This window comes from Tamandua tetradactyla, chromosome 18, assembly GCF_023851605.1.
Source record: "Tamandua tetradactyla isolate mTamTet1 chromosome 18, mTamTet1.pri, whole genome shotgun sequence".
In the NCBI taxonomy this organism is placed as follows: domain Eukaryota; kingdom Metazoa; phylum Chordata; class Mammalia; order Pilosa; family Myrmecophagidae; genus Tamandua; species Tamandua tetradactyla.
The window spans coordinates 76,082,275-76,099,963 of NC_135344.1; the positions used below are offsets into that span (position 1 = coordinate 76,082,275).

Sequence of the window (17,689 nt, forward strand, 5' to 3'; positions counted from 1 at the left end):
TTGAAATTCCAAGTGGCTGCGCTGCAAGTATTCCCCACTAGGTGGCAGGAGAGGTCTAGGAGTCATTATGACAATTATGCCTCTTGCTGGTCAAAACTTAAATGAGGTCATAAGGCTGGAATTGGGGAAAAAAATTAATATTATGATTTTACTATTGCTGGTAGATCACCCCTAATAACCCAGTGCTTTGTGTAAGGTTAAGCTGATACAGTATTTTATAAACTCCTTATCTCAATATGTTATAAACTTTTTTTACTCCAATAAATATGGAACTTCATATTTATTTTGGAATAAATTTTTGAGATAAATTTTCATATTTATTCTGGATTGTATCAACACATCATAATTTATTGAACCAATCCCTGATAATTGGGCATTTAGACTTTTCTCCCCTATTATTTATGTAGTGTGGTTGTGGAGAAAAGCTTTTTTTTCAGCTGTTGGCAGAATTCTATGAGGCAGGAGAGACAAAAAGAGATGGGGAATGGACGCCCTTGGCAGTAAAGGGTTTTGAGCTTTTGGGGACAGTCAGAGGAAGGGGAAGATCTGGGCTGCAGAGAGACTGAAACATGTAGGAATCTGTATTTTAGAGGAAAATAGGTTTCTAAGAAGGGGATTTGCTAGCTGGGAAAGGAATGGTTTGTTAGGGTTCTAATGAACAGCCACGGAGGCTCTATTTAATAGAATTCTGCCCAGAAGCAGAAAAAAGGAGCAAAATTTAGGGTATGGATTGGAAAGACTTACTTTGGAATTGTATATAGGGGCTGGAAAGAGAAATTAGTCACATAGAGACAGAAAGCGTGGAAGGTAATAGCTCACATTGATGTACTCTGTTTTAATCATATGCTAATACATCTTGGGTGTTTTGAGGCTCAGGGTAGCTCTGAGTGAGAGAAGGGTCTTTGGATTTCAATAACGTTTTATAAATTAGCGACACGATTCCCTGACCTTCTGGCGTCTTGTTCTGACAGGTCTTAATTTCCACTGTATTGAAGATCAATTCGACTTCAGAGCTTAATTTCTACTAATTTCATAGCCCTAGGGATAATGAAATAATATTGGTGACAAATGAGAAACAACCAGCTCAAAAAAGTTCTTCAAAACTTTTTACCTGCTGGGAAATCGAATTTGCTCCCTGAATTAAAAAAAAAAAAAGTTCTGGTACAGCAGTCTACAAACTTAATCACTTATTTTCAGCAGCAGACTCTGGTAAAAATGAGATTCTGACATGGAATCTCAATATACAGAATCTGAATAAAGTAGGACTACTGGTTGCATTTCTTGGTTTACCCCACAGATGCCCTGAAAGGTATCAGGGCTTCTGAGCCCCAATGTGGAAGAGAGAGAGGACTGGACAGCATGTCAGCAGATGTCCAGAGGGCTGGAGCCACTCCCAGAGTTCGGACTTCCGGGGAGTCATCCTTGACTCACTGAACAAGCAGTCGTCAAGTGCCTGCTATTTGCCATGTCCTGAGACAGACCCTGAGTGCAGAAAGGTGACTAAGGTCGGTTCCTCTCCTCGAGGAGCTCAGGAAGAGGAGTGCTGTGCTGTTTTCCAAACTTTAGGAAGCACGATGATTGCTTAGTGTGCCCATTTAAAATGCCCATTTCCTGGGGCTCACCAAGATGCCAATGCAAAAGGCAGTACTGGAGCCCGTAAATCTGCATTTTCAATGAGCATCAACGCAGTGGGAGGGACAGAAACATAAACAAGCAGAGCAATTATAAAACAATGTGCTGAGTGTAACCACGGGGGAGATTCCAGGACGTGGAGGAGGAGCCGGGCGCACCCAAAGGGGGAATCCAGTAAAGCTTGCTTGGAGGGGCTGCAGGCTGACCTGAGTCTCCCAGGACTGTGGGGTAAGCCAAAAGGGAGAAGAGGAGGACTAGGCAGGCTCAGCAGTCAGCAGGGGCCGTGGCTCCACTACTAGAAACAAAGGCCTCTCAAATCTATTGTTTACTCTCTACCGTTTCTGTAGAAAGAACTTTTGCACTCTCATTTACTTCTGGCAAGGCCGGTGGGTCCTCCCACTTCCCCACTTCACAGATGATGACACTGACGTTTAGAGATTAAGTAGAAGGGAGGCCAGGTCTGGACTCCAGGTTTGCTTGTTTTCAAACCCGTGCCTTCAACTGTCAAACTCTATTGCCTCTTGAAGGGATGAAGCACAGGGGATGGATTGAAACCATTCTGAAGTGGTAAATTCCAAAGGACTGGGTGCAGACTCCCCGCTCTCCAGCCGGGGGCGCTGAAGTGGTACCAGCTACTGGCCAGTGAACCCTGGAAGAGGAGGCTGCTTACACTGGAAGATGAGTGAGACACTGTGAGCTTGATGGAGGTACCCAGGGAGTATTTCCCAGGCAGCTGCATGTTTGAGTTTGCAGCTTGGGTTAGAAACCTGATAGAGACACAGGTGTTGGAATTGGTCACCTTGGAACTCAATAAGCTCACGTCGGGGGAGGAGGTAGAATGAGAACAGAGAGGAGGAGGAATATGCTAAGGAGACAGAGAAGGAATGTCACAAGAGAACCAGAGAAATGGAGTGTCCTTGAAACTAAGGGGGGAGTTTCAAGAAGAGAGTGTTTGTTAGTTCAAGTGTAGTAGAAGGGTCTAGAAAGCTGCGGGGACTGAACCCAGTGGACTGGAGAATTTGGTTGCTATGAGTGACTCGAATGAGAGGAGGCGCTTCTGGAGCCCATTAGAGTAAGTTGCAGGATAAATAAGTAGCAAAAAAGTGGAGAGAACAAGTATGGACTGTGATTTTGAAAACCAAGGAAATGGCCCTGGTTCTCAAGCCAAAGAAACGTAGAAGTGCCGCTTCAGCAAATGATGATGATTAGGGATTCTGTCTGTCCCTTATCCTCCCTTCCTTGGGAATCTCTTCTCCTGGCCCCATAACTGCTGGGACAGGCACCAATCCCAGACTCGCTGCATGACATGCGTGCCAGCCGCTGCCTCTACCACCCCTTTTTGCTTGATAACTATTGGAGCAAACCCCGGATCCTGTGCTTGGTTTAGCCAATGAATAGGTGGCCATTTGCCATTTTGAATGGCATTCCTCCAATCCTGCAGCCACCACAAAACAAACACAAACAAGGACCCTGTTGGAGCTCCTGGCTCAGTTCTGTGCATCTGCTGGCCGCCAGACCCCAGCGGCGAGTTCCGCCGGAGTGGCCAGGCCCCTGACAACTGTCCATCCAGGGCCATGGGTGCCCAGGATGTCTGCTCAGAGCACCCCAAACTAGAGTCCATCTCTGCCAGGACATCCCTATGGCAATGAGAACATTCTAGTTAAAAAGAACAGCTCATCTTCTATCCAAGCGGCAGGCAGCTTCGGGATTGCTCTGTTCCCACAATCCCCAAACAAGGACAAATTGTCCCCCACGGTTGGTTTGGAAAGGACAGGGTGGGCAGGATGGCGTAAATCCTGAGCCTCCTCCAAGGACCCACAGGTAGGGACCGTGTCGGGGGAGAAGTGGTTTTGTCTTGTTCTTTTTTTTTTTTAAAGCCAAATAGGCTTGGTCCTGTGTATTATCATGGGTGGGATGTGGGTTGGAACGACAGGTGGGTGGAGGAAATGGAGATGGCTGGGCGGGGGTGGGGGTGGCTCTTGAAGGAGATGGGCCCTGGAGAGAGCAGGGGAAGCGGTGCAGCAGGGATCCTGGCCTGGACCTGGATCTGGGGCTTAGAGAAGGTCGGCAGCTCGTTCAAGGTCACGCAATAACCAAGGGGTCGTAGCCTGGGCCAGCTGGAGTCTACACGTAAATGCCCTGAGGTTCGTGGAGAGCATGCCTCGCCCAATTTTCTCCCCAGAGCAAGAAGCAAAGTCGCGATCCTGATCTGGAAGGACCAGGATTTGACTAGGGAGCGCGGAGAGAGCCGTAAAGGTTTGGAACCAGCGGGGTGCTATGGAGATGGCGCTGGCCAAAGATAAATGAAATCATTGAGAGAGGGGCCCGGACAAAACAAGACTCCTAAAATTTCTTGTGCAATGACCTGCAAGATTGTGATTCAGAGAGTCAACCACATGTCTAGGGTGGGAAACCGGGAAGGCCAGGAAGGGCTGCTGGCATGTGTGGGAACGAGGGTCCAGGGGCTGGAGAGGGCTGCGAGGCTGGAGAGCAGGTTTCACTGACAGAGGTGGGGAAAGCTGCAGGATGGCAGGCTGTGCTCCTGCGGTGGCTGTACCTGTTAAGGGGCTTTTCGCTGGACTGTCCATTCACATGCACTTTTATGGTTTAATCATAGGTTCCTAGCTAAGGAGTGCCTGAGTGGCTGACAAGTGGTGTGATAAGGTCTTAAAGAACCCATTTCTGGGCTTTGGTGTTTTTTTTAACCCCTTTCTTTAAACTTTTTATTCAGAAATAATTTCAAGTTTACCAACATTCTCTCATACCCTCAGATATCAAATCCATCAATTTCAACATTTAGCCACATTTGCTGTATAGCTCAATCAATCCATCTATCTGCGGTCATCTATTTATTTTCTGAACATTTGATAATTTGTGATTTACCATTCTGCTCGAATACTTGCACGTGTATTTGCTAAGAACAAGGATAGTCACTCTATAACTACCTTAACTACAGTTACCAAGTTCAAGGACATTGATGTATATAAAGTTTTCAGCCCATATTCCAATTTTACCATATGTCTTGATAATGTTATTTTGGCTCCCCTTCATTATTAGATCCAGTCCAGGCTCATGTATTATTGCTTTTGGTTGCTCTTCTTTAAAAAAAAAATACTGTGGAAACATATTTACAACTTGAACTTTCCCTTCTCACCCACTCCCAAGCACAGCATTCCCTGGGATTAAGCACATTCACCATACTGGGTTCCCCTCTCCGGTATCCTTTACCAGAACCTTCCCACAGCTCCAAGCAGATGCCCTACACATCAGGTACTGACTCCCCCTTCCCTGCCCCTGTAACATGCACTTTACTTTCTATCTCTGTGAGTTTGCATATTCTCACTATTTTATATAAGTGCAATCATACAATATCTATCTCTTTGTGTCTGGCTTATTCTGTTCAAAATGACGTCTTCAAAGTCCACCCATGTAGTGGCACGCGGCAGGACTTCATTCCTTTTCAAGGCTGAGTAATATTCCATTGCATGTATACACCACATTTTGTTTGTCCATTCATTTGCTGATGGATATCTAGGTCGCTTCCATCTTTTGCCAGCATCAGTATTTTCAAAAGCTCCTTGGGTTATTTGAATATGAGACCCAGTGCTCTACTTCTCTACACTACTGTCCCTTCTCTCCCTGAAAGGCAGCTGGTGGAGATCACTCTCATTCATTCAAAACTCCGTTGTGATGTCCCCAAGACGTCCCCAGTGCTGGGAATGCAAAGACAAAAGCACATGGTGTCCACCCATCCAGGTGAGTCTTATATTTTGTGATAGGGCGCTGCAAGCATACAGGAGTGGGTCCCCTTTCAGAGCTGGGGAAAAGGAGGTCCAGGAAGGCTTCCCACAAGAGGAGAAACCCCACCTTTTGGTTACACTCACTGCCCGGTTACTTCAGCTGCCTACTGCCAGCCGCGCCTACTGCCTAGCTCTTGCCCACATTGGGGCTAGTAGAGCTGGACTTCCATCGGTATACGATTTTAGGCAGGGATGCCACTTCCTCTCATTTATTCAACAATTATGTATTTACTGAGTACTTACTATGCTCCTCATCCTGGGAGTACCAGGAAGGAGAATCCAGTTCCTGAGCTCACAAGCATTCCAGGCTGGTGGGAGAGACAGGGAAATAAATGGATGAGGGTGGGTGTGCATTGCAGGTTGTCATGGGATTGGCAAGGAGGGTGCCTCGTCCAGGCCGGGGAAGGGGGGCATGGAGTAAGCTTCCCAGAAGGGAGGATCCCTGAGCTGGGTCTCGGATGGCCCAGTGGCAGTGTGGACAGAAGGGTCGAGAGGGACGCAAAGGGCAGTGGAAAGCAGGTCCCGAGGAGACCCTCTGGCAACCGCGCAGGGATGAGCAGGTCCTGGCTTCATTCCAGGGTTTTCCCGGCACAGCCAAGGGCAGAGGGCATGGTTGGGCAAGCAGTGACCATGAGCCCCTCATGCCTACTGCACGGCTAGCGTGTGCTACCGGGTGATGAATGCTCAGTGCTCGTGTCATTTAGTGAAGGAAGGATAATGTCCAGCCTTCATGTTACTCAGAGCGCAGGTGACTCACCGGCTGGGGACCAACTGACCAGTGGGTGATGTGTCAGACCGCTGAGTCCAGGAACAAGTGGATAGGGGACTTCACCAAGAAGGTCAGACAAAGCCAGAGGGCCATCCCAAGGGAGGTGAGCGACTGGACTCCAGTGGTGAGTTTAGTGCTGGAGTGTGGGAGAACAGGTTGATATCTTAGGAGACAGGGGTTGCGGCAGGAGCGCAGGGGGCTGACTGTGAGAAGCGCTTCGCCATCCCACTCCAGCTCCACCAGGCAAGAGTACGGCTCCATGTGCGAAGTGTTGAAGGGTTTGCGTCTTTGTTTCTCCATGTGGCAAAAAGAACAGACTCAGGTCCTGCCCCAAGCCGGGCCTGGAGCACACTACATGCACCGTCTCAGCCTCTGTCTTCTCACCTGCAACCTGGGAAGACTGTGACCATCTCCTCCTCAGATGTTCTGAGAATCAAAGACAGCCACATCTGTTCTCAGCCTACAGCAGCATGCACAAATAGTGGGCATTACTATTATTACGTTTATATTCTGTTTATTCAGGTAGATGCTAAATTCTTAGCAGACACAATTGTGTAACTCACAGCTTAGCGTACTTTCATCAACCTAATGCTCAATATGCATTTGCTGAAAATGCTGTTGTAAATGATGACACATTTTTAAAACCGCAATTCAGTGCACCTCAGTACATATTTATTGGACATTGGTTTACAAAGATCCAGTTCCTAACCTGCCTCAAGGGCCCTATAATCTGTAAAAGGAGATATACACAAAAACAGCTAAGGACAAGGATTTAAAGCCCACACATATTCATTTTCATACAGATCACAGGAAGGAGAAGACAAAACTTGGTTTTGGAAATGGTATGGAGTTGGAGGTATCAAATGCAAGGCATTCTCCTATTATTCAAACTTAGGGAGCCCAGACAACCTTGGAGGTGTGAAAAGATAACAGTCCTGAAAGCAACCTGCCAGCTTATATGGAGTTTCCTGTTTAGGGAAAAGTGCAGTTTAAATGTTAAAAGTTTCAAGTAGTAACCTTGATGTAGGATTTGCAGTAAAATAGTGGAAATCATTTATATGCTTCTAATTACTGCATTAAAAATCAATGAAGAAAAAAAGCAATAGAGATATCCAATTGCATGAATAACATAATTTTTAAATAGTGAAAGAATTGTTAAGAAATCAGATCTGTCTTAAATGTGGGGTCTACCACAGTGGTGACCGATGCGTTGTCTTAGGTCACGGACTGTCAGTACACATGTCACCCAGTGGGTTGGCACAGAAAATAAGCATTTATTGTCTCATGGTTTCCGAGGCTCAGGGCAACCATGATGCCCAAAATCAGGGCATCGGCCAGGTCATGCTTTCTCTCGGGAGTCCGTAGGGCTCTGGTGCTAGCCTGCCACAATCCTTGGGGTTCTTTGGCTCCTACTTTTGCCTCCATCACATGACCACACCTTTGTCCTTTCCTGCTGACTTCTCCCATCGGGCCCCTGCGAATCTTTCTCGGAAGGATTGTTTCTGAATTTCTCCTGCTTATAAAGGTCTCCAGTAATATGGTTTAAGACCCGCCCTTCAGTTTGCTCACACTTCAACTAAAAATAACAACTTCAAGAGGTGTTATTTGCTGTGGGTTCTGACCCACAGGGATACGGATTAAGAGCATGCCTTTTGTTGGGGCACATAACACAACCTGCCACGTTTACTGTAGCAAGTCTATAGACAGACTGCTGTCTTTAGGAAGAGTGATAAATGTTCATAGTGATACTCAAAAGCTCTTCAGAATTGAGCAATCATGCGGGCAGAACCAAATTTGGAATAAGAGCTGTAGTCTTCCAGCCAGACTGCCTGCTTTCTAATCCCAGCTCTGCCTGTTCTTAGCTGTGTGACCTTGAACAAGCATCTTGACCTCTCTGTGTCTCTGTCCCCACTATGGGTAAAATGGTGGCGATGGTAACTGTATCCTTTCTCATAGGACTGCCATGAGTATTGGATGAGACCATACATGGCAGGGTAGTGTCTGACCCAGGACAGGGGCTAAATACTATGATTATTATCACTAGTGTGGCTCACTGGACATGAATAAAATAAAATAAAATAAAATGAGCCTGCAGGTTTTGGGGAACTATATCCTTCAAAAAAAATAATCCCCAGCAGAAAGTTCCCAGAGATACTGGAATTCTTTTTTAGGGGTGTTTGCAGTGTTTCCTCACCTTATTTTAGGAAAGAAAATGTCCAAGTTTAGTTTTCTGGGTGGTCTGGGTTACTGTGGGTGGTCTGGGTTAGTGTGGCAGGAGGGACGGGTTGTCTAAAAATGCCAGTACATGCTGCTATCCCTGTGCTGATCTCACGTCACCCTCACCAAAAGCCCTAGGATCAGTACAGCCTCCCCATTTGACACAGAGGGAACCGGGTGAGACTACAGCCCCATCTTCTCCGGCTCCCAGGTCATAATTCATCGTAAGCCCAGACTTCGGAGTCACACAGACCGTGGGTCTGAAATCCGGTAGTTGCGTGACCTCGAACAGGCTCTTTACTTTCTGTGTCTTAATTTCCATTTGAAAAAGCCCATCTTCTGTCATAAGTTTGGGGGAGACATTTCTTCTTTGGAGAAGACGATGAGCAAACCCAGGTGGCCACCCAGTCGCCAGGGGGAGTTGGGGAGGGCTGTTTGGGGAACAGTTTGGGAGGTCCTTCTCCTGGAGAATTAGTTAGGTTTTTCAGGAGAGCGTGAACGTGGGGGCTGCATGTCCCGGCCCCAAGGAATGGGGCGCTGGCGTTCTCGGGAGTCTCGGATGCCCGTCGCAGTTTCCTTTAAAGCTTATTCAGGAAGAGGGCTGTTTGCTGCCTCTCGTACCTTGTGGAAGGCAGGAGACTTTGTTTTTAAGTTCACTTCTCCAGCAGCCGAAACCGCGTGACTGGAAAATGTGGGCGCCCCCCGCCACCCCGACTGATAACCATCATCCCTTTTGCCAGTACCCCCCCTATATTTCCAGCTCGTGCGCCCCCGCCGCCTGGAGTCCGCTCCCGCCCAATCGCGCGGCTGCAGCAACCGAGCGTGTTCCCCACCGCAGGGTTTCGCCGCAGCCCTATTTTTAGCCGCCGCCTTCTTTCGCCGCAGCCTTATTTTTGGGCGCCGCCTGCTGGCTCCGCAGGCCTGCGGGTCACGTGCGCGGGGAGCGCGCCTGAGCCTCCCGCCGCCCCTCCCCCCACCCCATCTCGCGCGCTGGCTGCCGAGCCCCGAGCGCTGAGCCCGGGCCGGGGTCCTCCTTCCCGCACCCCGCGCCCTCCTTCTGGGTGCGGGGCCTGGGCCTCCCGCGCGCGGCGATGCGGATCTGGAGCGCCGAGCACGTGTTCCGGTGAGCCCGGGCGGCGGGGCCCGGCTGCAGGTTCCTGCGCAGAGCTGGGTCTCCGACCCTTCGAAAGGGGCGGGGCTGCCCGTCTCCCAGGAAGGAGCCCACGCACGGCGGCGGACCGAGGGGGCGGGCGGTGGGGGGCCCGCTGGAGCGGGTGCGGGGGCCCTGCTTTCCTGGGGGAGGAGGGGAGGACAGGTGACTGCGCGCTCGCGGTTGGGAAGGACGCCGGGGCCGGGTGGTGGGGAGGAGGGGCGCCGGGCCGGGTGATGGGGAGGAGGGGCGCCGGGCGGGGTGGTGCGGAGGAGGGGCGCCGGGACCGAGTGATGGGGAGGAGGGCGCCGGGCCGGATGATGGGGAGGAGGGGCGCCGGGTGATGGGGAGGAGGGGCGCCGGGACCGAGTGATGGGGAGGAGGGCGCCGGGCCGGATGATGGGGAGGAGGGGCGCCGGGTGATGGGGAGGAGGGCGCCGGGAGGGGTGGTGCGGAGGAGGGGCGCCGGGAGGTGGGGAGGAGGGGCGCCGGGACCGAGTGATGGGGAGGAGGGGCGCCGGGTGATGGGGAGGAGGGCGCCGGGTGATGGGGAGGAGGGGCGCCGGGACCGAGTGATGGGGAGGAGGGCGCCGGGACCGAGTGATGGGGAGGAGGGGCGCCGGGACCGAGTGATGGGGAGGAGGGGCGCCGGGTGATGGGGAGGAGGGGCGCCGGGTGATGGGGAGGAGGGGCGCCGGGACCGAGTGATGGGGAGGAGGGCGCCGGGCCGGATGATGGGGAGGAGGGGCGCCGGGTGATGGGGAGGAGGGGCGCCGGGACCGAGTGATGGGGAGGAGGGCGCCGGGACCGAGTGATGGGGAGGAGGGCGCCGGGCCGGATGATGAGGAGGAGGGGCGCCGGGTGATGGGGAGGAGGGCGCCGGGACCGGGTGATGGGGAGGAGGGGCGCCGGGTGATGGGGAGGAGGGGCGCCGGGACCGGGTGATGGGGAGGAGGGGGCGCGAGAGGGGCGGAGGCGCGGTGGGAGAGGGTGTCCAGAGCACCCGGAAACAGCTCTAAGGAGGCTTTCGGGCCCTGGGGAGGGCCGAGGCGGAGTGGGGGGCTGGGGGTGGAGTCCGCGGCCCTGCGGGGCTGCGGCCCGCGCGGAGGCTGGTCTGGCCGGGGGCAGCCCCCTCCCTCCCGCAGGAGCAGCTGTCCCTGCCTGCACTCTGCCCTCCCAGGGGAGGGTTCGGGGGTGGGGAACGATGCTATTTAATGGCCCAGGGAGGGGCAGACCTGCCGAGGGCACTGTGCAGGTCACCCTGACGTGCAGGGGGATCCCACGGGGCGCTGCGCGATGGGGGGGGGGGGGGGGCGCTGGGACCCGGGCGGGAATGCACCCGCGGGCTCTGAAGGTCTCCCAGATGCAAAGCACTCTCTGCTTCTTAAGGCCTGCGCCAGCACTCTAAAATCCTGCTTTAAGATATATATATATTTTTTTAGCATGGGCAGGCACTGGGAATCGAAACCGGGTCTCCGGCATGGCAGGCAGGAATTCTGCCTGCTGAGCACAATGATTTTTAAATTCCCTGACTCCACTTTGAGAAGCATTTCGTTTTCGGGAAAACAAAGCAAAACAAATGCTGCATGAAACGGAATTATCTTTTGGCCTCTCTATGTAACAGTAAGAGGAAAATGTCTCAAGTGGTGTTAAAACTTCTGAACTTTTTTATTACGAAAACTTGAAACCTTTTGTGTGCGTATCCGTAAACTCTAATATTGTTTGTCTTTTTAAGTACACATCAAGGGGGTCACCTTCTATGCTCTTTTTGGCGACTGTTGTTCCTTTCAACAGTATGTTTTTGAGATTGGTATATATATATATCTCCACAGTTTGGGCTTCTCCCCACCCACAAATCATTGTGCAGCCACCCCTCTGGTATATGTTTCTGGACTGCTTATCTGATGGCTCCCATAGGCCAGCAGTAGCAGTCTCAAGCGTCTTAGCTTCAGGAACAGATACATCTATCAATTTTTACCATGTTAGAAATTAAAATTGAGAAATTTAAAAAAATGTATCAATTCGTTTAAAAATAATAATTGGCTTTATATTAATGTAACATTTTTAATAAAAATAACTTTTCTCAAACCTAAAAAATCAGTAAGGAGAGCGGCATTGGCGTATAATTTGACTAATGTCTCCAATGAACGACTTAATAGAGAAGACAGCTGAACTTCCCTAGCTCCCTCTGTATGCAGTCTCTCACAGTGTATTGTTTTGGTTGAGGTCTATGAATAAAACCCAGCCTCCCACAGACAGAAAACTGAAAAAGGTAGTATTATTTTAGTAGTCTTCTTAGGTAATTGGGGATAGTCTTTACTACTTCCACAAGGCAAATGGTGGCTTCTTTTTCACTTATTTATTTTGTTCCCCAACTTTTTAGACAGCTGCAAGAGGCATAAATTATATAACATAAATGTCACCATTTTAAGTGTGCAGTGTGATGATTTTTTAAAAATATAGACTTGTGCAGCCATCACCAACATCCAATTTTTTTTTTATTAATTTTTTAATTATTTAAAAATATAACAACAAACACAAGCATTCTTAACATATGATCATTCTGTTCTACATATATAATCTGTAATTCACGCTATCATCACATAGTTGCATGATCATTTCTTAGAACATTTGCATCAATTCAGAAAAAGAAAAAGACAACAGAAAAAAATTCATGTATATCATACCCCTTACCTCTCCCTTTCATTGATCACTAGCATTTCAATCTACTAAATTTATTTTGACATTTTTCCCCCTATTATTTGTTTTTATTCCATATGTTTTACTCGTCTGTCGATAAAACAGTAAAACGAGATAAAAGGAGCATCAGACACAAGGTTTTCAAAATCACACAGTCACATCGTGAAAGCTATATCATTATACAATCATTTTCAAGAAACATGGCTACTGGAACACAGCTCCACATTTTCAGGCAGTTCCCTCCAGTCTCTCCATTACATCTTAACTAACAAGGTGATACCTATTTATTTCTTTTCTTTTTTTTTATTAATTAAAAAAATTAACAACAAACAAAACATTAAGATATCATTCCATTCTACATATACAATCAGTAATTCTTAATATCATCACATAGTTGCATATTCATCATTTCTTAGAACATTTGCATCAATTTAGAAAAAGAAATAAAAAGACAACAGAAAAAGAAATAAAATGATAATAGAGAAAAAAAAGATTATACATACCATACCCCTTACCCCTCACTTTCATTTACCACTAGCATTTCAAACTAAATTTATTTTAACATTTGTTCCCCCTATTATTTATTTTTACTCCATATGTTCTACTCTTCTGTTGATATAGTAGCTAAAAGGAGCATCAGACACAAGGTTTTCACATTCACAGAGTCTCATTGTGAAAACTATATCATTTTTCAATCATCATCAAGAAACATGGCTATTGGACCACAGCTCTACATTTTCAGGCGGTTCCCTCCAGCCTCTCCATTACATCTTTTTTTTTTTTTTTATTAATTAAAGAAAAAAAAGAAATTAACCCAACATTTAGAAATCATTCCATTCTACATATGCAATCAGTAATTCTTAATATCATCACATAGATGTATGATCATCATTTCTTAGTACATTTGCGTCGATTTAGAAGAACTAGCAAAACAACAGAAAAAGATATAGAATGTTAATATAGAGAAAAAAATAAAAATAATAATAATAGTACAAAAAAAAAGACAAACAGACAGACAAAAAAAAAACCTATAGCTCAGATGCAGCTTCATTCAGTGTTTTAACATGATTACTTTACAATTAGGTATTATTGTGCTGTCCATTTTTGAGTTTTTGTATCTAGTCCTGTTGCACAGTCTGTATCCCTTCAGCTCCAATCACCCATTATCATACCCTGTTTCTAACTCCTGCTGGACTTGTTACCAATGACATATTCCAAGTGTATTCTCGAATGTCGGTTCACATCAGTGGGACCATACAGTATTTGTCCTTTAGTTTTTGGCTAGACTCACTCAGCATAATATTCTCTAGGTCCATCCATGTTATTACATGCTTCATAAGTTTATTCTGTCTTAAAGCTGCATAATATTCCATCGTATGTATATACCAGAGTTTGTTTAGCCACTCGTCTGTTGATGGACATTTTGGCTGTTTCCATCTCTTTGCAATTGTAAATAACACTGCTATAAACATTGGTGTGCAAATGTCCGTTTGTGTCTTTGCCCTTAAGTCCTTTGAGTAGATACCTAGCAATGGTATTGCTGGGTCATATGGCAATTCTATATTCAGCTTTTTGAGGAACCGCCAAACTGCCTTCCACAGTGGTTGCACCATTTGACATTCCCACCAACAGTGGATAAGTGTGCCTCTTTCTCCACATCCTCTCCAGCACTTGTCATTTTCTGTTTTGTTGATAATGGCCATTCTGGTGGGTGGGTGTGAGATGATATCTCATTGTAGTTTTGATTTGCATTTCTCTAATGGCCAGGGACATTGAGCATCTCTTCATGTGCCTTTTGGCCATTTGTATTTCCTCTTCTGATAGGTGTCTGTTCAAGTCTTTTTCCCATTTTGTAATTGGGTTGGCTGTCTTTTTGTTGTTGAGTTGGACAATCTCTTTATAAATTCTGGATACTAGACCTTTATCTGATATGTCATTTCCAAATATTATCTCCCATTGTGTAGGCTGTCTTTCTACTTTCTTGATGAAGTTCTTTGATGCACAAAAGTGTTTAATTTTGAGGAGCTCCCATTTATTTATTTCCTTCTTCAGTGCTCTTGCTTTAGGTTTAAGGTCCATAAAACCGCCTCCAATTGTAAGTTTCATAAGATATCTCCCTACATTTTCCTTTAACTGTTTTATGGTCTTAGACCTAATGTTTAGATCTTTGATCCATTTTGAGTTAACTTTTGTATAGGGTGTGAGATACGGGTCTTCTTTCATTCTTTTGCATGTGGATATCTAGTTCTCTAGGCACCATTTATTGAAGAGACTGTTCTGTCCCAGGTGAGTTGGCTTGACTGCCTTATCAAAGATCAAATGTCCATAGATGAGAGGGTCTATATCTGAGCTCTCTATTCGATTCCATTGGTCGATATATCTATCTTTATGCCAATACCATGCTGTTTTGACCACTGTGGCTTCATAATATGCCTTAAAGTCAGGCAGCGCGAGACCTCCAGTTTCGTTTTTTTTCCTCAAGATGTTTTTAGCAATTCGGGGCACCCTGCCCTTCCTGATAAATTTGCTTATTTGTTTTTCTATTTCGGAAAAATAAGTTGTTGGGATTTTGATTGGTATTGCATTGAATCTGTAGATCAATTTAGGTAGGATTGACATCTTAACTATATTTAGTCTTCCAATCCATGAACACGGTATGCCCTTCCATCTATTTAGGTCTTCTGTGATTTCTTTTAGCAGTTTTTTGTAGTTTTCTTTATATAGGTTTTTTGTCTCTTTAGTTAAATTTATTCCTAGGTATTTTATTCTTTTAGTTGCAATTGTAAATGGGATTCGTTTCTTGATTTCCCCCTCAGCTTGTTCATTACTAGTGTATAGAAATGATACAGATTTTTGAATGTTGATCTTGTAACCTGCTGCATTGCTGTACTCATTTATTAGTTCTAGTAGTTTTGTTGTGGATTTTTCCGGGTTTTCGACGTATAGTATCATATCATCTGCGAACAGTGATAGTTTTACTTCTTCCTTTCCAATTTTGATGCCTTGTATTTCTTTTTCTTGTCTAATTGCTCTGGCTAGAATCTCCAACACAATGTTGAATAATAGTGGTGATAATGAACATCTTTGTCTTGTTCCTGATCTTAGGGGGAAAGTTTTCAATTTTTCCCCATTGAGGATGATATTAGCTGTGGGTTTTTCATATATTCCCTCTATCATTTTAAGGAAGTTCCCTTGTATTCCTATCTTTTGAAGTGTTTTCAACAGGAAAGGATGTTGAATCTTGTCAAATGCCTTCTCTGCATCAATTGAGATGATCATGTGATTTTTCTGCTTTGGTTTGTTGATATGGTGTATTACATTAATTGATTTTCTTATGTTGAACCACCCTTGCATACCTGGGATGAATCCTACTTGGTCATGATGTATAATTCTTTTAATGTGTTGTTGGATACGATTTACTAGAATTTTATTGAGGATTTTTGCATCTGTGTTCATTAGAGAGATTGGTCTGTAGTTTTCTTTTTTTGTAATATCTTTGCTTGGTTTTGGTATGAGGGTGATGTTGGCTTCATAGAATGAATTAGGTAATTTTCCCTCCATTTCGATTTTTTTTGAAGAGTTTGAGGAGAGTTGGTACTAATTCTTTATGGAATGTTTGATAGAATTCACATGTGAAGCCGTCTGGTCCTGGACTTTTCTTTTTAGGAAGCTTTTGAATGACTGATTCAATTTCTTTACTTGTGATTGGTTTGTTGAGGTCATCTATGTCTTCTTGAGTCAAAGTTGGTTGTTCATGTCTTTCCAGGAACCCATCCATTTCATCTAAATTGTTGTATTTATTAGCGTAAAGTTGTTCATAGTATCCTGTTATTACCTCCTTTATTTCTGTGAGGTCAGTAGTTATGTCTCCTCTTCCATTTCTGATCTTATTTATTTGCATCCTCTCTCTTCTTCTTTTTGTCAATCTTGCTAAGGGCCCATCAATCTTATTGATTTTCTCATAGAACCAACTTCTGGTCTTATTGATTTTCTCTATTGTTTTCATGTTTTCAATTTCATTTATTTCTGCTTACTAATCTTTGTTATTTCTTTCCTTTTTCTTGCTTTGGGATTAGTTTGCTGTTCTTTCTCCAGTTCTTCCAAGTGGACAGTTAATTCCTGCATTTTTGCCTTTTTTTCTTTTATGATATAGGCATTTAGGGCAATAAATTTCCCTCTTAGCACTGCCTTTGCTGCATCCCATAAGTTTTGATATGCTGTGTTTTCATTTTCATTCGCCTCGAGGTATTTACTAATTTCTCTTGCAATTTCTTCTTTGACCCACTGGTTGTTTAAGAGTATGTTGTTGAGCCTCCACGTATTTTTGAATTTTCTGGCACTCTGCCTATTATTGATTTCCAACCTCATTCCTTTATGATCCGAGAAAGTGTTGTGTATGATTTCAATCTTTTTGAATTTGTTAAGACTTGCTTTGTGACCCAGCATATGGTCTATCTTTGAGAATGATCCATGAGCACTTGAGAAAAAGGTGTATCCTGCTGTTGTGGGATGTAATGTCCTATAAATGTCTGTTAAGTCTAGCTCATTTATAGTAATATTCAGATTGTCTATTTCTTTATTGATTCTCTGTCTAGATGTTCTGTCCATTGATGAGAGTGGTGAATTGAAATCTCCAACTATTATGGTATATGTGTCTATTTCCCTTTTCAGTGTTTGCAGTGTATTGCTCACGTATTTTGGGGCACTCTGGTTCGGTGCATAAAATTTATGATTGTTATGTCTTCTTGTTTAATTGTTCCTTTTATTAGTAGATAGTGTCCTTCTTTGTCTCTTTTAACTGTTTTACATTTGAAGTCTAATTTGTTGCATATTAGTATAGCTACTCCTGCTATTTTCTGGTTGTTATTTGCATGAAATATCTTTTCCCAACCTTTCACTTTCAATCTATGTTTATCTTTGGGTCTAAGATGTGTTTCCTGTAGACAGCATATAGAAGGATCCTGTTTTTTAATCCATTCTGCCAGTCTATGCCTTTTGATTGGGGAATTCAGTCCATTAACATTTAGTGTTATTACTGTTTGGATAATATTTTCCTTTACCATTTTGCCTTTTGTATTCTATATATCATATCTGACTTTCCTTCTTTCTACACTCTTCTCCATACCTCTCTCTTCTGTCTTTTCGTATCTGACTCTAGTGCTCCCTTTAGTATTTCTTGCAGAGCTGGTCTCTTGGTCACAAATTCTCTCAGTGACTTTTTGTCTAAGAATGTTTTAATTTCTCCCTCATTTTTGAAGGACAATTTTGCTGGACATAGGAGTCTTGGTTGGCAGTTTTTCTCTTTTAGTAATTTAAATGTATCATCCCACTGTCTTCTAGCTTCCATGGTTTCTGCTGAGAAATCTACACATAGTCTTATTGGGTTTCCCTTGTATGTGATGGATTGTTTTTCTCTTGCAT

At 45.3% G+C, this 17,689-nt stretch overlaps 1 protein-coding gene across 1 annotated transcript in view; it reads left to right on the plus strand.

Moving 5' to 3' along the window:
- The first annotated feature begins 9,444 nt into the window (after positions 1-9,444).
- PRELID3A (PRELI domain containing 3A) overlaps positions 9,445-17,689 on the plus strand; it is a 63,890-nt gene continuing 55,645 nt past the window's right edge. Inside the window, exon 1 of the mRNA XM_077136023.1 lies at positions 9,445-9,541. Coding sequence (XP_076992138.1) covers positions 9,510-9,541 — 32 coding nt within the window. The 5' untranslated portion in view covers positions 9,445-9,509. The remainder of the gene's footprint in view (positions 9,542-17,689) is intronic.